This window comes from Chiloscyllium punctatum, chromosome 1, assembly GCF_047496795.1.
Source record: "Chiloscyllium punctatum isolate Juve2018m chromosome 1, sChiPun1.3, whole genome shotgun sequence".
NCBI classification, from domain to species: Eukaryota; Metazoa; Chordata; class Chondrichthyes; order Orectolobiformes; family Hemiscylliidae; genus Chiloscyllium; species Chiloscyllium punctatum.
The window spans coordinates 177842409-177863886 of NC_092739.1; the positions used below are offsets into that span (position 1 = coordinate 177842409).

Genomic DNA, 21478 nt, shown 5'->3' on the forward strand with positions numbered 1-21478 from the left:
ATGCTGTCCTTCTTCTATATTTTTTCTTTCAACTTAATGCTCTCCTCAATGTCCTTGGTTAGCCATAGTTGGGCATATCTGTCTCAGAGATTCCCCCTTCTTGGGGGGATGCCAGTGTACCAGCTTCTGGATGTGCAGAGAGTCATTAAGTAATAGAGATGTACAGCATGGAAACAGACCCTTCGTCCAACCTGTCCATGCCAACCAGATATCCCAAACCAATCTCGTCCCACCCGGCCCATATCCCTCCAAACCACTCCTATTCATATATCCATCCAAATGCCTCTTAAATATTGCAATTGTACCAGCCTACACCACTTCCTCTGGCAACGGGTACACATACTACCCTCTGCGTGAAAAAGTTGCCCCTCAGGTCTCTTTTATATCTTTCCCCTCTCACCCTAAACCCATGCCCTTGAGTTCTGGACTCCCAACCCCAGGGAAAGGACTTTGCCTATTCATCCTATCCATGTCCCTCATAATTTTGTAAACCTCTATAAGGTCACCCCTCAGCCTCCGACGCTCCAGGGAAAACCGCCCCAGCCTATTCAGCCTCTCCCTATAGCTCAAATCCTCCAACCCTGGCAACATCCTTGTAAATCTTTTCTGAGCCCCTTCAAGGTTCACAACATCCTTCCAATAAGAAGGAGACCAGAATTGCACGCAATATTCCAACAGTGGCCTAACCAATGTCCTGTACAGCCGCAACATGACCTCCCAACTCCTGTACTCAATACTCTGACCAATAAAGGAAAGCATACCAAATGCCTTCTTCAATGTCGTATCTACCTGTGATTCGACTTTCAAGGAGCTATGAACCTGCACTCCAAGGTCTCTTTGTTCAGCGACACCCCCTAAGACCTTACCATTAAATGTATAAGTCCTGCTAAGATTTGCTTTCCCAAAATGCAGCACCTCGCATTTATCTGAATTAAACTCCATCTGCCACTTCTCAGCCCATTGGCCCCTCTGGTCCAGATCCTGTTGTAATCTGAGGTAATCCTCTTTGCTGTCCACTACACCTCCAATTTTGGTGTCATCTGCAAACTTACTAACTGTACCTCTTATGCTCGCATCCAAATCATTTATGTAAGTGACAAAAAGTAGAGGAACCAGCACCGATCCTTGTGATACTCCACTAGTCACAGGCCTCCAGTCTGAAAAATAACCCTCCACCACCACCCTGTCTTCTCCCTTTGAGCCAGTTCTGTTTCCAAATGTCTTGGTCTCCCTGTATTTCCTGAGATGTAACCCTACTAATCAGTCTCCCATGGGGAACCTTGTCGAACGTCTTACTGAAGTACACAAATATTTCTGGAGCACAAGTCATGACTTACACATAAAAATTGCAGGAACTCCGTGGTCTTTACAAAAGATGAATGCTCTATCAGTATTTCTTGAGTCTAGGACAGTGTTCTGTTAATGGTGATTTCTCTTTTACAGAGGGGGCCATTTTGACGAAGGTGTCGCAGGTGTGGCACCTTTAGGTGCTATGTGTTCAAAAAGATATTCTGGAGGAGTAAATTCAGTGAGTATTCTCTTGCTCTTCTATTTACTTACTCACTGTGGATTGTAACACCCTGCTCTCATCTAAGATTGACCAGAACATTTACTTCCACAAAACTTAAAATAAACATGGATCAACATCAATTAACAGAGCAATTGCTATCACTGTACATGCACCTAACCTTTGTCTACTTTGAGCAACTGGATCTAACCTTTGCTTTTTTTCAGTCTTCTGCCCGTACATCACTGGGTAATCATAGAATCCCTACAGTGTGGAAACAAGCCCTTTGGCCCTAAAAGTCCACACCGACCCTCTGAACAGTAACCCACCCAGACCCACACTGCCACATTAAACGCCTAACCTACACATCTCTAAACACAATGGACAACTTAGCCTGGCCAATTCACCTAATCTGGACTGTGGGAGGAACCCAGAGCACCCAATGGAAACCCACACAGACATGGGGAGAATATGCAAACTCCACACAGACAGTCACCCGAGGCTAGAATCGAACCCAGGTTCCTGGCACTGTGAGCCCCTTTTTTCCTTTGTTTTTAAAAGTGCCATGCTTTTCCAGTGCCACACGTTTCATAGTGTAATATGAGCTCAACAGGCTTTGTGCCTTTTATCTGGCCTCAAACAGTCTTAGTCTCCAGAGAAACCTGCCCATATGCTCCATTTCCCTTTCACTTAAAGTGCAAATCACGAATGAGCAAAACCACACATTCCACTCCATAAAAGGTTGAGGACAATTATCAAACTTCAAGTCAAAGTGTGTTGTCATTGGGATTGAGGTTCAATTGACCACTGAGACATCTCCAAGGGAAACATTTCAAATGTTTAAGATTGAAGTGTTTCCAGGTATTTAGCTCTCAGCTCTCATGAGAATTTGCTAATTATCTATGTTTGCAGTAGCTGCTGCACACACTTTTCAACACAAGGTAGCAGCATAAGGAACATTGGTTGCTTATGGATACACAGAAAATCAGGACAACTCAAACCTCAGAGTTGGTGTCAGGGACTGAAAATAAGCACGAATCTTAAGTATGCAATATCAGATTCATGAACTGCAGGCACATGTCACCAGTTTTGAGTTTCCACATTTGTTCTGAATCTCTGCCAGTGAACATGATGGTAGTGAGGCTCAAAACACAAGGATATTCTCAGTGCGAAGATGGGACTTGACACCCTAGAAATGGTGCAGTGAACACTCCAATAACCCAGACACGAACAGATCCAAATGCAACAGTTAACGTGATGAGGATAAGACATTATTTTAAAAAAGTGGAAATGGACCACCAAAAGTTCAAGTTTGCTCCATTATCCACCTGATCATAGATGATTTTCTTTCTTAACACTAAAACAGCTGGACATCACAGAATATGAGTTCCCTGATTGGGGCAGTTCATCTGGCTATTGTCAGAGAGCTATTGCTCAGGAACGGACACACCACTATTGCAATTTCAAATGGCTGGCAGGACGGAGGGCCAGGGCTGCAGAGATGATGAGAGTTGGGAACATACTGGATGACAGGGGCCTGGACTGGATGTTGCCACAGAAGTTGGCAAACAAGGTGGTGGTAGACATCTGGCTCACAACCACTGCAATCCAACTTCTAAAAACAGCAGTGCTCAGCCATCACATGGTGCCCCAGTTCGAGGATGCTCAGGTATGCAAGAGATCTGGTTTTTGCGTATCCCTGCCCAGATGGAATTTCACAATGGCACTCAGATTCCATACTTCTCTCTGGCACCTGTGTCCTACAACCTGAGCTGCCTCCGGAATATGTGATCCATGTTTTCAGGTAGGCAAAACGACTCTGTGGAGACCGCTGCGACCATCCACCTCTCCTCCTTTACCTGTCATTCAGACTCACCTTGGAGTACTTACATACCAGGTGGCAGGGATCCCAATGGAGGGCTCTCTACACAGGAGTCCTCTCTCAGGGGCCTGCCACCTGGGGAGGGTGTTATAGTGTCATAGTGTATTACAGCATGGAAACAGGCCCCTCAGCCTAACTGGTCCATACTGACCATGGTGCTCGCTAAGCTTCTTCCGATTACCTGTATTTGGTCAATATCCCTCTAAACCCTTCCCATCCATGTACCTGTACAAATGTTTCGTAAATGTTGCTATTGTACCTGCCTCAACCACTTTCTCTGGAAGCTGCTTCCATATATGCAATACTCTCTGCGGGAAGAAGTTGCCCCTCAGGTCCTTCTAAAACTTTCTCCTCTCAAGTTAAACCTATGCCCTAGTTTTCAATTTTCCATCCCCAGGAAGAAAAGACTATATGCATTCATGCTATCTCTGTCCCTCATGATTTTATACACCTCAATAAGGTCACACCTCATTCTCCTGTGCTCGAAGGAATAAGGTCCTATCCTGGCCAATCTCTCCCTAAAACTCAGGCCTACTAGTCCTGACAACATTCTAATTCCAGTTTAACTATGTCTTTCCTATAACAGGGTGACCACAACTGTATACAACACTCCAAGTGCTGCCTCACCAACAACTTATACAACTGTAACATAACATCCCAACTCCTTTACTCAATGCTTCAACCGATGAAGGCCAGCATGCTAAATGCCTTCTTCACCATCCTGTCTACCCATGACACCACTTTCAAAGACAATGTAATTGTATTCCAAGGTCCCATTGTTCCAAAACACTCCTCAGGACCTTACCATTTACTGTACAAGTCCTACCTTTGTTTGATTTTCTAAAGTGCAAAATCTCACAATTATCTTTATTGAATTGCAGATGCCAATTTTCAGCCCACTTCCTCACCTATAATTTTTGATAACCTTCCTTGCTATCAAGAATACTTCCTAATTTTGTAACATGTGCAACGTTTCTAACATGCTTGTATATTCACATGCAGATCATTTATATGAATAACAAACAACAAAAGCACTGTCCCATTGGAGTCACAGGCCTCCAGTCCGAGAAACAAACTTCAAACATCACCCTTTGCTTCCTACCTTCAAGCCAATTCAAGCCATTTAGCTAGCTCTCCCTGGATCCCATGAAACATAACCTTCATGGTTGGCCCGCTGTGCAGGATCTTGTTAATGGCCTCACTAAAGCCATATGGACAACATTGATTGTCCTATCCCCATCTGTCCTCTTGGTTACCTATTTGAAAAACTCTAAAAGATTTGATACACATGACTTACAGTGCACAAATCCATGCTGACTATTCATAATCAGACCTTGGCTATCCAAATGTTGGTTGATCCTGTCCCTCAGTATTCTTTCCAATATCTTGCCTCCCACTGATGTCAAGCTCATTGGCCTGTAGCTCTTTGGCATGTTTTTGCTATCTTTTTTAAACAATGCAACAACATTAGCCACCCTCCAGCTTTTTGTAACTTCACCAGTGGGTAAAGATGAAGCAAAAATCTCTGCAAGGGCCTCTGCAGTTTCTACCCGAGCTTGCCACAATGTCCGAGGATGGACTTGATCAGGCCCAGGGGATTTATCTCCCTTAATGCGCTTTAACGCTCCAAACATTTGCTCACTGGTAATATGTATCCGGTCCAAAACATCCCCATTTGTTTCCCTTACTTCCTTAGCATCCATTATTCTGTTCTCAGTAAACACTAAGGAGAAATATTCATTAAAAATTTCTCCCATCTCCTGTGGCTCCACACTTGGACAGCAATGCTGATCTTTAGAGAGACCAATTATCCCCCTTGCCACCATTTTACATTTAATATAGCTCTAGCATCTCTTGGCATTATCTTTAACCTTATCTGCCAGATCCATTTCATACCCTCACAGCAAAAGTACCACGATGGAGTCTGTAAAACCTGGTACACAGCTCAACCCACTCCATCTACTCCGAATTCCTCAACATCATCAAGGACACCAGAATAGGTGAAGGAGAGTTTGTGCTCTCCTTTGATGTGAGTGCACTATTTACCTCCATAGACATTGCCCGAGCCAAGGAAACACTAGCCTCACTTCCACAAGGACCAGTGATACAGACACCCTATAACGCCAACACGATCATCAAGGAAGCCTCATGACCCACTTCATTTTCAACAGCCAGGTATACAGATAAATCAACGGAACAGCCATAGGATCAGCAATGTCAGGACTAATTGTGGAAGCTATAATGCAAAGACAAAAATGGACAGCTCTTCCCACTATCCAACCTAAACTTTGAATCTGCTTTGTGGATAACACCTTTGTTATTACCAAATGGGCTTAACAGAAGAAATCCATGAAATCAAACAACATTCTCACCAGCATTAAATTCACCAAGGAAGAAAAGGACAACAACAGACTTCCCTTCCTGCACATAATGGTCAAATGTAAGGGCAATGGAAAGCTTCAGACCAGTATATACTGGAAAGCCATCCACAAAGACCAAATATTAAACTACAACAGCAACTATCCCAACAGCCATAAACAGAATTGCATCAGAACATTGTTTAAGTGAGCCGTAACACACTGCAGCGCCTTGGAGCTGTGCAAAGCTGAGGAACAACACCTACACATCTTCAGAAACAACAGGTACCCAAAAAGCGTAGGCTGCCAACACCTACAGGACAGATCACAACAGGAAGACAACACGTCTGGATACACTGGTCATACTTCTATACATCAATGACAAATCCAAAATGACCACCAGACAACTCTGACCCTGAGGTATTATGGTAGCCCACAAACCAATAACTACACTATGATAGGCACTGATGAGTATAAAGCTTTCCAAAACCACAACTAACAGAACCAATCTTAAATTCAAAATACTATATAAAGACTGCCACAAACATTACATCGGGCAAACTGGAAGAAAACAGGGTACATGAACACCAACTAGCTACCAACAGGCATGATCAACTATCATTTGTGTCCTTACATTCAGACATGGAGGACACCAATTTGACTGGGATAATGTATTCATCCTTGGACAAGCCAAACAGAGACATGCATAGGAATTCTTGGAAGCCTGGCGCTCAACCCGGAACTCCACTAACTAACAAACCCCATACAGAAACAAAACCAGAAATGATACCATCAACCCCAGTAGACCCAGACCCATAAATAGCATGTGGGACAGAACACCAACACTTCACTGGGGGCATACTGATGATGTTACTTAGAATGGTGTCAAAATGTCCGTAAACAAACTTACCAGCTCAGTGAGCAAGTCAACAATCTCATTCACAACCTCACAAATCTTCTCAAGAACTTCAACCCTCTTGTAGCTCTTCTGATTTCCCTCTTAAATGTGGTCCTACATGTTTTATTGTCATCTAGGGATTCATTTGAATTTGATAGCTTCAACCCAATGTATACCTATTCTTTTTCCTGACAAGAGCCTCAATATCCCTCGTCAGCCTGTGATCCCTAAACCTGCCAGCTTTCCCCTTCACTCTAATAGGAACATACTGTCCCTGGATTCTTGATATCATGCTTTTAAAAGCCTCCCATTTGCCAGTTGTTCCTTTTCCTTCAAACAGACACAACCAATCAACCTCTGCTAAATCCCAACTAATGGCCCCAAAATTGGCCATGTTCCAGTTTAGCACCTTAACTAATGGATCTGTCCTATCTTTTTCCATAGCAACGTTAAAACTAAGAGAGTTATGGTTACTCTACCCAAACTGCTGTCCGACTGACACTTTAGTCACTTGCGTGACCTTGTTTCCGAGGAAGAGGTTCAGTGTTGTCCCTTCCTAAGTAGAGCTCTCTACATATTGATTGAGGAAACTTTCTTGGACACATTTGACAAATTCCACCCCATCCAGGTCTTTTATACTCTGTGTGGCCCAGTAAGTACAAGGGAAATTAAAATCTCCAACCAATACTATCCTATTATTCCGACAGGTACCTACAATCTCACTCCATATTTGCTCCTCTCATACCAGGCTGACTATGTGGGGATCTATAATACAGTTAATATTATATAATTATAATAATATAATTGGGAGTCAGACAGGAGGTTTAGTGGCCGCAGAGGAAACACCAGGATGGTATGTTGCCTCCCAGATGCCAGGGTTAAGGATGTCTCTGAGCAGTGACAAAACATTCTGAAGAGGGGGAGGGTGTACAGCCAGAGGTCATTGTGTACATCGATACAAATGACAGAGGTAAACAAGGAGATGGGGTCCCTCAAAATGAGTCTAGGGAGTTATGTAAGAAGTTAAAAAGCAGGACCTCAAGCATAGTGATCCCTGGATTACCCCTAGTGCCACATGCCAGTTAGGACAGAAATAGAAAGATAGGCCAGATGAGTGTGTGGTTGAGGAGCTGGTGGAGGGGGCAAGGTTTTCAGTTATTGGATCATTGGGGTCTCTTCTGGGCTAAAGGTGACCTGTACACCTTTAGGTTGCACTTAAACTGAAGAGGGACCAATAGCTTTGCGGGAGGGTTTAAACTAGTTTGTGGGGTGGGGTGGGGGGGGGGGTGGGGGGGGGGGGGGGTGGTGCGGGTGAGGGAGTGCTGGGGAGCGGAATCTCTGAATAAGAGAGGGACCATTGAGAAGCCAGGGGAAAATGCATTAGCCATTAAGAGCAAGTTTATTATTCAGGATAACCAGGGCACAGTAAAGGGAGTGAAATGACTTCTGTTTTGAATACATTTATTTCAACGCAAGAGGTCTGATTGGTAAGGCAGATAAGCTCAGAGCATGGATTGGCTCTGGGGACTGGGATATTTCAGCCATAACAGAAACATGGATGAGTGAAGGGCAGGACTGGCAGCTCAATGTTTCAGAGGTTACAGAAACTACAGGCGTGACAGAAGTACAAGTAAGTGAGGAGGGGGAGTTTCCTGTTTGATAAGGGAAGACATAACAACAGTGCTTAGAGAGGACATTCTTCAGAGGTCATCACATGAGGCCATATGGTTAGAACTTAGAAACAAGAGGAGGATGGTTACTCTATTGGGACTGTATTGTGTAAACAATGATCTCTGGCTGTACACCCTCCCCCCGTCAGAATGTTTTGCCACTGCTCAGAGACATCCTTAACCCTGGCATCCGGGAGGCAACACACCATCCTGGTATCTCCTCTGCAGCCACAAAATCTCCTGTCTGCCCCCCAATTATGTAAGCAGTCAGCCAGTCTGACTGCACTCTTTCCCTTTGAGCCTCAGAGCTGATCACAGTGGCACTGATCTGACTGCTGCTGCTAGTCCTTGAAAGGTTATCCCCATCAACAGTATCCAAAGTGGTATACCTGTTATTGATGGGAAAGGCCACAAGGGAACTCTGCACTATCTGCTTTCCCCCTTTAACTCTTCTGGTGGTCACCCAGCTACCTGCATCCTGAACCTGAGGAGTGACCACTCCGTTCTAACTCTTATCAATAACATTCTCTACACCCTGGATGATCCTGAGTGCATCCACCTCCACTTCCCTAATGTGGTCTGTCGGGTGTTGCAGCAGGTTGCACTTCTCACGGCTACAGTCACCAGGGACACTGGAAGTCCCTCTGATCTCCCACATCCTGCAAGAGGAGTATGCCATTGCCCTACCTGCCATTCTTACTGCCTTCTGTCTAAACAGAAAGAAAGTAGAGTTAAAGAGCTGGAAACAGAGTGGAGAGCATGCCCCTGTCTGCATCAAAGGTATTGAGGTGCAGGTGTTGAGAGTGATGACCATTAGTATCCTGGTCCACCCACAATGATCAGGAAAGCACAACCATGTCTCTACCACCTCAGGTGTCTGATGAAATTTAGCACATCCACAAGAACTAAATGAGAGATTAGATTACTTCCAGTGTGGAAACAGGCCCTTCGGCCCAACAAGTCCACATCGACTCGCCGAAGCGTAACCGACCCAGACCCATTCCCCTACATTTACCCCTTCACCTAACACTATGGGCAATTTACGGACTCTTACCAATTGTTACAGATGCACCATAGAAGTCATCCTATCTGGATGCATCACAGTGTGGTTTGGCATCTGTTCTTCTCTAAACCATAAAGTATAGATGGTAGAGAACACAGCCAAGTCCATTACACAAACCATCCAGTGACTTCATCTCTATTTCCTGCAGCTTTGGGAAAGCAACCAACATAATCAAAGATCCCTCCGACTCTGGTAACACTTGCTTCTACCCTCTTCTGCTGGGCAGAAAAAGTAAAAGTTTGAATACACATATGAACAGATTTAAGAACAGGTTCTTCCCTGTTTGTATCTGTCTTTTGAACAGACCTCTCCAATGTTAATTCTGGTCTCTCTCTCTGCACCTTCTCTGTGGTTGTAACACTGCATTCTTCACAGTGTTTTGCCACCCTGATAGACTTTGTATGGTAGATCTGCCTGAATAGCCTGCAAAGCAATACTGTACAATGTATCTCAGTACATGTGACAACAATAAATCGATTAATATGTTTGAGTTTTGCCAGATGGGATCTTTTCGTGTCCACAGTCTGATATCATCTGTAGTGACTGGAAGGGTGGCCAGAAATCTTAAAATCAGAATGGACTCTTTCTGGTGAATCAGCCAGTGAGAGGTGGGCTAAGGCATCCACATTTGCTACTGGGCCTCCTCGATTGTGTTTCACCTTGTAATTGGACCCAATTAGAATGAGAGCTCACCATTGAATTTGACCTGAAGCTGTATGTGTGGCGAGGCCTTGGCCTTCCAGTAATCCTAGTATCGGTTGGTGGTCCGTTACAATTACTATTATGGAACTTTCTTACACCAAAGATAACTGTAAAACCTTCCATTTCTATGTGGGCATATTTGCTCTCTGCATCAGGCAAACTCCGGGAAGTATACGTTGTTAGGCGTTTCTCTCCATTGTGAGCCAACACTCTCCCAGTACTGCATGGAGAGGCATTGTATACCAGCATCAAATCTTGCTTAAGATCACAATCCAAGCAAAGATCTATGCTCCAGTACAGACGTCGAAGTCAGGGCAGCTTTGATTGCCTTCTCTTTGCATTCCAACGGATATAAATTGGTCTTGTCGACTCCGCAGCTCAAGTAGGTCACTTGGGTGCACGGAACAGACATTTCTCCCTTCTAAGGCATGTTCACGCCTTAGAGAAACATCTAAGGACTATGTTCAAGTTCTCCAAATGCTCTTTATTGGTCTCTCTGGTTGTTAGCACATTATCCAGATAAATAGCGACCTGGGTAGACCCTGTCAAATGTTCTCTATTGTCTACTGGAACATAGCACAGGGCTGATATACCTAAATGATAGTCTTATGCATTGGTACAATGGGTCTTAAATGTAGCATACTTCTGGGAATTCTCTTCTAACTACAATTGCAGGTATGTATGGCTCACATTGTGAAGGATAGCTTCCCTGCCAGTTTTGCATAAAAGTCTTCGATGGGAGGGACTGTATACTTACCGAGCTGTGAGAAGCGGTTTACCGTTTGTTTAAAATTCCCACAAAGGAGTACCCACTAATTGATTTCTGGTCAACATGCAAGTAAGCCTTGGCACCTTTGAGAGTCCCTAGAACTTGCTGCAAAACCTCTGGATATTTAAATAGGACTCACTCAGACAGCCACTTCCTAATGGAAAAATGTTGAGCAATCAACGCAAATATTTCTCAGCCAATTTCACCCCATCAAGCTTGGGTCCGAGCCTTTTACTATGCTCAATGATAACAGAGCCAGATGCATCACATGTGAGATCAGAACCAAATCTGTACCCTTAATCGATAAACCAATGACCTGGTTTAGATTCTAAGTTGAGCTGAGGTCTTGCACAAACTTAATGCTTGGAATCGAGAGTGAATTTAGTTGAAACCAGATTCTGCAATCACTGATACAGCCGTACCAGTATTAATCTCCATTAGAACTGGGTGACTGTTTAGCCAGATGTTTATTTGGATTGGTTCTGATGTGGACGTTGCTCAGCAATTTAACTGTACCAAGCCAGTTATAGGTGGACTTTCCAGGTTGTGCACCCTGCTGGAAACTGGACTATTAGTTCTCTTACTCAATTCAGGCCCAGTGGTCCTCTTTTGCTGTCTCGATATTGCATAGCAGCAGAAAGTACAATTGCTTGCTGGTCATCCGCAGTTTGACTGAGGCTTGGCTTTGTGTCGGAGTTTTGCTGTGGGCTGACCTGGGGTCCCTCTATTCAAGATACGTCCTGAGTGAGGCTACACAAATGCCTTCACTCAAGCGGTATCCCCTAAGCTTAATTGGTCAGGTGAGGGTCTCCACTTTTGTTGACATAACATATATTCAGGGCGGCATGGTAATTAGCACTGCAGTCTCACAACATCAGGAACCCAGGTTCAATTCCAGTCTCGGGCGACTGTCTGTGTGGAGTTTGCCCACTCCCCCGTGTCTGCGTGGGTTTCCTACAACAATCCAAAGATGTGCAGGTTTGGTGAATTGGCCATGCTAAATTGCACATAGTATTCAGGGATGTGTAGGTTAGCTGCATTAGTCAAGAGTAAATATAAATTAATAGGTTGGGGGATGGGGCTGGGTGGGTTATTTTTTGGAGGATCGGTGTCAACTTGTTGGGCCTAATGGTCTGTTCCACACTGTAGAGATTCTATGATATATGCTCCACTTTTGTTGCATTTTTTAATGACAAAGCCTGTTGTAGTGACTGTTTGAAGTCCAGTTGGACTTCAGCTACAAGATGCTTTTGTATGGTTACATCATGAATCCCACATACCAAACATCTCTGAGCATTGAGTGTTCAACCAAAGTCACATGCCTCTGGCAGTCATCTTAACGTCAAAAAATCCTGACATGGATTCCTCCAGTTCTCAATCTGCCAAATAAAGTCAAGTCATCTCAGAAGTGGAGGAGGCTTGGAGTCATAATATTCCTCAACTAAATCTATCAACTCTTGAAAGGTTTTAGTATTTGGTACCTCAGGAAATGTTAGGCACCAGATAACCAAAAATGTTGTGGGTCCATAAGCTGTCAGGAGAATGATTCATTGCTCCAATGTCAATTGCCCAGGAAAAAAAAACGTTCTTTCCAAAACTGAGTTTAGTCTTTCACAGCAGGATCAAATAAATCAAGCATCCCAAATAACAGCATGATGCCAGAAATTCTTATCCAAATTCCAAGACGACTATTGTGAGTCAATTTCTTCATGAGGCATTGAGATAACTCCATGGAGGCCAGTATCCCATCTTGAAGTCATCCTATATTTAGATGTGCAGAGTAGTCGACACTGCTCTGGCTTCCTTCGAGTCAACCCTCAGAGTGAACAGAACATCTGACATGCCTGATTATTTTTTTTTCTTTTTCTTTTTTCTTCTTTTTTTTTTCTTTTTTTTTCTTTTCTCTTGTGTACGAATCTTTATTCAATTTCCACCACCAGGAAGATATGAAAAACACCCGAGTGGCCAGTGACAAGCACTGCCCTTCAAACCACAGGGCAATGCTGTGTGAGCAAAACAGTGAAGGGGAGGGTAGGGACTAAATCAAAATAGAGTTGGAGGGGGAAATAATACACTCCACTCCCTGCGGCGCCCACCTCTCCCTGAACGACTCCAGGGTGTCGGTGGACACCGCGTGCTCCTTCTCCAAGGACACCCGGGCTCTAACGTAACCCTGGAAGAGGGGCAGGCAGTCGGCCCTAACGACCCCCTCCACGGCCCGCTGCCTGGACCTGTTGATGGCCAGTTTGGCCAGGCCCAGGAGTAGACCCACGAGGAGGTCCTCGGACCTGCCCTCCCTCCTCTGTAACATGCCTGATTATATCTGTCAGCTAGGACTCATTGATTGGACCAGATTAACAGCCCAAATCAAGGAACTCATTCTATGAGGTCTACCTGGCTGACCTCATTATAATCAGTACATATGGGATCTCCTAAGTACTTACAGCTTGTTTCCTTTGTTCATTCACTCCTAATCTTTTCCCACTGCTCTGCATTAGCATTCAATATAAGCACGGTGGCTCAGTGGTTAGCACTGCTGCCTCACAGTACCAGGGTCCCAAGTTCGATTCCAGACTCAGGCGACTGACTGTGTGGAGTTTGCACGTTCTCCCCATGTCTGCGTGGGTATCCTCCGGGTGCTCCGGTTTCCTCCCACAGTTCAAAGATGTGCGGGTCAGGTGAATTGGCCATGCAAAATTGCCCGTAGTGTTAGGTGCATTAGTCAGAGGGAAATGGGTCTGGTCGGTTACTCTTCGGAGGGTTAGTGTGGACTGGTTGGGCCGAAGGGCCTGTTTCCACACTGTAGGGTATCTAATCTAATCATATTATTAACTTGCCGTCTGGCCATCTCTGTGATGTCAATTATCTGTCTAAACCCTTTTGGACAATAAACAAGGGCAGTTACTCAGGATCCCAAGTTGACCATGGTTCCCTTGCACATCTTGAGAAGAGAATTATATTTCCTTCTTTCTGCAAAGACTTCTTTCCTAATCAGATAGCATGGCATCCAGTAAACCTTTGGTTTTGCTTATGAAATGTTTACTCCAACCGTAACATTGTTCACAAAGACTTCATGCTCCACAAGAAGTACAAAACAGAATATTGAGTGAACACAACTTTAAAGATGAGCCCCAACTTGCAATGGTGCTAAGACAAGTTCTTTAGTTACACCAATTCTGAGGGTCAACATTATTTATGATAGAATTTTAGTCTTTAACTCCAATGTGACACACAAAGTGTTTCTACGGTTTCCTGTTTCCCCTACCCCATTTTTATCAAAGGCCACTTTGCTTATCTCTTTCATGTTACATACTTTCAGTTATTTTGTAAATTTTTCACCAGCATTTTTTTTCTTGCTAGAATTCGAAAGTGTTCTCAATCTTCAAGCCAATAATGTTTTTGGCAACTATATGAACCTTTTCCTTGAAGCTAATAAAATCTCTACAGACTTCATTTTTCCTCTTTCCTCTCAGGACAACCGGCCCAGCCATTTGGTCGCTTCTGTGATCCTTGCGCATGAAATGGGACACAATTTTCAGATGAGACATGATGATTCTTCTCGGAAATGTAAATGCGCAGACAGGTTCGCTGGCTACTGCATCATGGAAGCAAGACTTGGGTGAGGAATATATTCAAACATTGTGAAAAGCCGGTTGGGCGATATCATTCTGATTATAATATTTAGGAGTGAGAACTGAGAGGAGGTTAAAAGGACAGAAAATATATTAGAATATAAATAATCAGATAACACTGAAGAAAACCCAAAGTCTTTTACTGATCTCTGTCATCAGTGAAATCCTGAAAGAGTCTTGAACACTGCATGTTGTCCTCCTGTGACATATTGAGGCTTGGGCTGTAAAACGGCAAGTAACATGTGAGCGACCCAAATGCCAGGCAATGGTCATGTCCACCCAGAGAGCATCTACCCATCGCATCTTGATATTCAATGGCATTGCAATCAGTGAAAGACTACTATCAACATCTTTGGTATTATCATTGACCAGAAACTCGACTGGAATAGCAAAATGAACACAATGGCTACAAAAGCTGGCCAGAGGGTAGACAACCAGCAGTAGGTAGATCACCTCTTGACTCCCCAAAGTCTGTCCATCAGGACAGTGATAGAATACACCCTGTGTGCCTGGATGAATGCAGCTCCAAGAACACTCAAGAAGCTTGACACCATCCAGGCGAAAGCAGACCACTGTATTGGCACTGCATTCACAAACATACACTCCCAGTAATATCGATGCTAAGTAGCAGCAATGTGTATCAGATATACTGCAGAAATTTATGGAAGATCCTCAGACAGCATCTTCCGAACCCATGATCAGTACTATTTATAAGGACAAGGAAATACATAGCAGGTACATAGGAAACCCACCAGCTACAAGTTCTCTGTGACTTGGAAGTATAAGCCATTCTTTCATTGTCATTGAACCCTGAGGACAGTCAAATGTTAGAAGGATAAAACATGTAAAGATGCCATAGTCTTACCAGATAACAGGGCTTTTCTCTCATGAGACAGACAGACAGACCAAGATTTAACCTGGAGGGTCACCACATGTCAGAGGCTCTTGGAGTGCAGTAGCAGTATCTCTCCTTCTGAACTGGGAAGCCTAGGTTCAAGTCCCACTTGGTCAAGAGGTGTGCAAAGCCATCTCTGAATAGGTTGGTTGTAAGATATTTACCACGTCAGGTGAGTGGTGAATTTGAGGAGTGGGACATCATGGTAACTTCAGTAATTGCAGGAATTGAACCTGTGCTGTTGTCATCAGATTGCATGACAAACCATCCAATCAAACACTGCCAAAAAATGGAAGTCTTAGTATCTGTTTTTCCTTCAGCCTCTAAACAGATTTATAGCATTATTAATGTTTGGAAAGCAAACTACCACAGTCACAAGAAATCTGAAATAAAAACAAAATGTTGGAAATATGCAAGTTGGAAATATGAGAGTCATAGGCTCATTCAGCACAGGAACAGACCCTTCGATCTGACATGTCTGCACCGACCAGACATCCCAATCTGACTTCACCCAATTTGCCAGTATTTGATCCATATCCATCTGAACCTTTCAATTCATGTACCCATCTAGATGGCTTTTAATTGTTGTAATTGTACCAACTTCCACCACTTCTTCTGGCAGCTTGTTCCTAACATGCACCATCCTCGACATAAAAAAGTCAAACCTCAGGTCCTTTTTAAATCTTTCCCCTCTCACCTTAAACCTATAAGAGAACAATAGTTAACATTTCATTTGGGTGATCTTTCAGTAAGACTGGGAAAAGAGACACAACTGTCATAATATCAAATAAGAGGAAATCTAAGCCTTTTTCTCAATCCAAAGGATATCCACGACAAGTAGATTTCTTCACGTCACTGGGTCAAAATCCTGGAATTCCTTCCCTCAAGGCATTTTGGTCAACCTAAAGCACATGGATTGCAGCAGTTCAAGAGGCAGCTTGCCAATACCTTCTCAACGGCAACTAGGGACAGGCATTAAATGCTGGCCAGCCAGCAATACCCACATCCCATGAATGTATATGAAAATTTAAGGGAAGGACAATACATTTTCTGTTTCTTTTTATTCATCATACGACGTGGGTGTCCACCATTCAATCTTATCATGGCTGATCATCTAACTCAGTGTGTTGCTGGAAAAGCACAGCCAGTCAGGCAGCATCCGAGGAGCAGGAGAATCAATGTCTCGAGAATAAGCTCTCCATCAGAAATCTTCATGATTCATTCCTGATGAAGAGCTTATGCTCATAACATCAATTCTCCTGCTCCGTGGATGCTGTCTGACTGGCTGTGTTTTTCCAACATCACACTCTTTGACTCTGATCTCCAGCATCTGCAATGCTCACTTTCTCCTAATCCAATTTTATGCTTTTGAGGTACTTTTAAACTCCAGTGAATATAACTGATCCAGTCTCTCTTCACACATTTGCTCATGCTTCAGTTAATGATCCAAGGAGTAAATCTTTTGTCATTCTGTTTGAAATTTGACCCCTAAATGGTCATTGCATTACACTCCTGCTGCCAAGCTCCCAGGTAAATTCCAATCACAACATTTTTATTTCTCTTTTTTCTCTAACCACTATGAATTGTGGATATTGTGGAAAATTAAACTGTATGGAATTTAGGCAGTGTACTGAGATGGATACAAAAGTTGGTAAGAAGATGTGAAACAAGCAGTAGGAACAAATGGGCCTTTCTCTGAATGGTAGGCAGTGATTCATGGGAAACTGCAGGTATCAGTATTCAGGCCATAACTATTCATGATATATAGAGGTAAAAACAATGACTGCAGATGTTGGAAACCAGATTCTGGATTAGTGGTGCTGGAAGAGCACAGCAGTTCAGGCAGCATCCAAGGAGCTTTGAAATCGACGTGTCGGGCAAAAGCCCTTCATCAGGAATATGGGGGAGAGCAGAATTACAGTGTTGAGCTCGACGATCAGCCATGTTCACATTGAATGGTGTTGCATGCTTGAGGAGTCGAATGATTTACTCTTGCTCCTAGCTTCTCTGCTTCTCGGCATTCAAACCATCTCCAGCTTCTAACAAAACCATCTCTAGCATGGTATAAAGAGGGTGAAACAATCCCACAACTTATGGAGTTCAGCACATCAACTGAAAAGACAAGGCTGGAACATTTGCAACAAACTTCAGCAAGAAGTGATGAATAGATGATCCATCTTGCTCTCCTCTACAGGTGTCAAATCATTTATAAAGACTATAAATAGTTAGGAGCCAACGTCGATCCTTGTAACGATCCATTAATTACATCTTCTAGGCCTATTTATGACTACAAACAACTAATCTTTTATCTATGGCAATATTCTACTCTTTCCATCATGAGCCTTTCTTTTCCACAATAGCCTTTGATGTAGAACTTTATCAAGTGCTTCTGAAACACTAAGGACACCTGTTCCCCTTGCTCATATAATTTCCGCAAGTAATGAGGGGGAGGCAATGGCATTTTGATAACGTCACTAGACCTGCAATCCAGAACCCTGGTTAATGTTCTCGGGACATCACTGTGGGAGATAATGACATTTGGATTCAATAATAATCTCAAAATAAAACGTTCATCTAACAGTGACCATGAAATCATCAATTGTTGGAAAGCCCTATCTGATTCACGAATATCCTTTAGGAAAGGAAATTGCTGTCCTTACCTGTACTGTCTGACATGTGACTCCATATCTCCAGAAATGTGGTTGACTCTTCACTGTGCACTGGGCAGTTATAGGTGGGCATAAATGCAGCCAAGCGAGCCAAAGCCCACATTCCATGAATGAATATTTTAAAATAGAGTTACCTGGTTCCACTTCTCCAACTGTAATCCTGTAATTCTGTCTTCTCTGGCTTTTGTGTTTTCTTCGTGCCCCTTTGACACTCTTGTGCATTTTTATCTTCAGTTTAGTTATGCCAACATCCTTCAGCAGTTGCAGCCGACAGGACCTGGTGGACAGCATTCGCGGTGGTCTTGGGATGTGTCTGTACAACTTACCAAATCTTGACCAGCTGGTTGCAGGCCAAGAGTGTGGCAACCTTTTCTTGGAGAAAGGCGAGGATTGTGACTGTGGCAGACCTGTGGTAAGGAGAAGACTGGGGAGTCTGGTCATCAGGCTTCGCAGTGGGGTTTACAAAACAATGTTTAGTCTTTGCATGAGAAGCTTTGTGCAAATGTAGAATTGGTTCCAAATTGAATCTGAAATCTGAACTGGAACATGTTGATTTAGTTTTAATAAGCTTTTGCTTTAAACATAATATAACACTTGAAGAAAAAAACTGTTCATCTCATGCCTTTCCTGTAAGTAGTGGCTACCTAAATTATTCTGCAAATAATAATGATGTAAGAAAGATCAGATAAATTCAGAGTAAATTCATTTCCATTTAGAGTAGCAAAGTTTATTGTTAGGTTGGCTATATCAGAGGGAGCAAATCTGATTGAACTTTGAGGAAGTGACCAAAATTGGAGATGTAGTGGACAGCGAAGAGGGTTACCTCAGATTACAACAGGATCTGGACCAGATGGGCCAATGGGCTGAGAAGTAGCAGATGGAGTTTAATTTAGATAAATGCAAGGTGCTGCATTTTGGGAAAGCAAACCTTAGCAGGACTTATACACTTAATGGTAAGGTCCTAGGGAGTGTTGCTGAACAAAGAGACCTTGGAATGCAGGTTCATAGCTCCTTGAAAGTGAAGTCGCAAGTGATAGGATAGTGAAGAAGATGTTTGGTATGCTTTCTTTTATTGATCAGAGTATTGAGTACAGGAGTTAGGAGGTCATGTTGCGGCTGTACAGGACATTGGTTAGGCCACTGTTGGCATATTGCGTGCAATTCTGGTCTCCTTCCTAACGGAAAGATGTCGTGAACCAGGAAATGGTTCACAAAGGCTTTACAATGATGTTGCCAGGGTTGGAGGATTTGAGCTATAGGGAGATGCTGAATAGGTTGGGGCTGTTTTCCCTGGAGCGACGGAGGCTGAGGGGTAACCTTCTGGAGTTTTACAAAATTATAAGGGGCATGGATAGGGTAAATAGGCAAAGTCTTTTCCCTGGGGTCGGGGAGTCCAAAACTAGAGGGCAAAGGTTTAGGGTGAGAAGGGAAAGATATAAAAGAGACCTAAGGGGCAACTTTTTCACGCAGAGGGTGGTACGTGTATGGAATGAGCTGCCAGAGGATGTGGTGGAGGCTGGTACAATTGCAACATTTAAGAGGCATTTGGAAGGGTATATGAATAGGAAGGGTTTGGAGGGATATGGGCCGGGTGCTGGCAGGTGGGACTAGCTCAGGTTGGGATATCTGGTCAGCATGGACGGGTTGGATCGAAGGGTCTGTTTCCATGCTGTACAACTCTATGACTCTACGTTGAAAAGGGTCGGGTACTTGATGTAGTTTATATGGATTTCATTAAGGCCTTTGACAGGTTCCCAAGTGGGAGACTGATGAAAAATATTTCACTCATGGGATGCAAGATAACTTGGCAAGTTGGCTCCAAAATTAGCTCAGTGACAGGAAACAGAGAGAGGTGGTAGAAGGCTGTTTGTGTGACTGGAGCCCAGTGTGCAGTGGTGTACTACAGAGATCAGTGCTGGGTCACTTATTGTTTATTATATTCATAAATGATATAGATGAGTATTATTAAATTGAAGCGAGTTCAAAAAAGATTTACCAGGATGTCGTCGAGAATGGAGAGTTTGAATTTTCAAAAATAGGCTGGATATTTTTTCCACTGGGGTCCATAGGAGATTGAGGAGTGACCTCGCAGAGATGTAAAAAAATCATGAGGGGCATAGACAAGGTGACCAGCAAAGGTTTATCCCCTAGGGTGGGAGAGCCCAAAACTGGGAGGGGGGGGGGTGTATTTTGCAGATGAGAGGTGAAATATTTAAAAAGGACACGAGGGGCAACTTATGACACAGTGTGGTTAGTGTGTGGAATGAACTGAAAATGTGTTGCTAGAAAAGCGCAGCAGGTCAGGCAGCATCCAAGGAGCAGAAGAATCGACGTTTCGGGCATAAGCCTTCTTCAGGAATGAGGAAAGTGTGTCCAGCAGGCTAAGATAAAAGGTAGGGAGGAGGGACTTGGGGGAGGGGCGAGGAGCTTCTGTGCAGAGGAGATGACCTGAGGTGTGCAGTGAGAGAGGGACTCACTGAAATCCTTGTAGAGGGAGGAAGAGAGCTTCTTCAAGGAAGGCATCCTTGTAAGAGGATTCGCAGTAGGTTAAAATCTTCGAGGAGAAAGTGAGGACTACAGATGCTGGAGATCAGAGCTGAAAATATGTTGCTGGAAAAGCGCAGCAGATCAGGCAGCATCCAACATGGAAACATCGGTTGTACCTCTTAAAAATCTGGAGTGGTGGTGCTGGAAGAGCACAGCAGTTCAGGCAGCATCCAACGAGCAGCGAAATCAACATTTCGGGCAAAAGCCCTTCATTATTCCTGATGAAGGGCTTTCCCGAAACGTTGATTTCGCTGCTCGTTGGATGCTGCCTGAACTGCTGTGCTCTTCCAGCACCACTAATCCAGTATTTGCTTTCCAGCATCTGCAGTTATTGTTTTTACCTCTTAAAAATCTGCCTGCCCCAGTCGACCTACTGTCTCCACCTGCTCCTGCATCACCGAACTTCTCATATCTCGACACACCCCTGTCCTGCATAGTCCAGGAACTTCCCACGAATACTGGGACACCACTCACTCCCTCCACGACTTTTGTTTCGACAGCCCCCTAAGCCGCATCTTCACATTCAAGATTAGAGTGGTGCTGGAAAAGTACAGCAGGTCAGGCAGCATCTGAGGAGCAGATCTTGACTCTAATCTTGACTATCATCTCCAGCAGGGTAAAAACAATGACTGCAGATGCTGGAAATCAGATTCTGGATTAGTGGTGCTGGAAGAGCACAGCAGTTCAGGCAGCATCTGAGGAGCAGTCAAATCGGCATTTCGGGCAAAAGCCTTTCATCAGGAATGAAGATGAAGGGCTTTTGCCCGAAACGTCGATTTTACTGCTCCTCGGATGCTGCCTGAACTGCTGTGCTCTTCCAGCACCACTAATCCAGAATATAATCTCCAGCATCTGCAGTACCACTCCTGCCTCAACTTCACAGTGGA

The 21478-nt window shown here is 43.8% G+C and overlaps 1 protein-coding gene across 1 annotated transcript in view; it reads left to right on the forward strand.

Annotated features, from left to right (window-relative positions):
* The window catches only part of LOC140480825 (disintegrin and metalloproteinase domain-containing protein 12-like), a 241911-nt gene that overhangs the window by 157078 nt on the left and 63355 nt on the right, over positions 1-21478 (forward strand). Inside the window, exons 10-12 of the mRNA XM_072576274.1 lie at positions 1444-1528; positions 14322-14467; positions 18279-18456. Coding sequence (XP_072432375.1) covers positions 1444-1528; positions 14322-14467; positions 18279-18456 — 409 coding nt within the window. The remainder of the gene's footprint in view (positions 1-1443; positions 1529-14321; positions 14468-18278; positions 18457-21478) is intronic.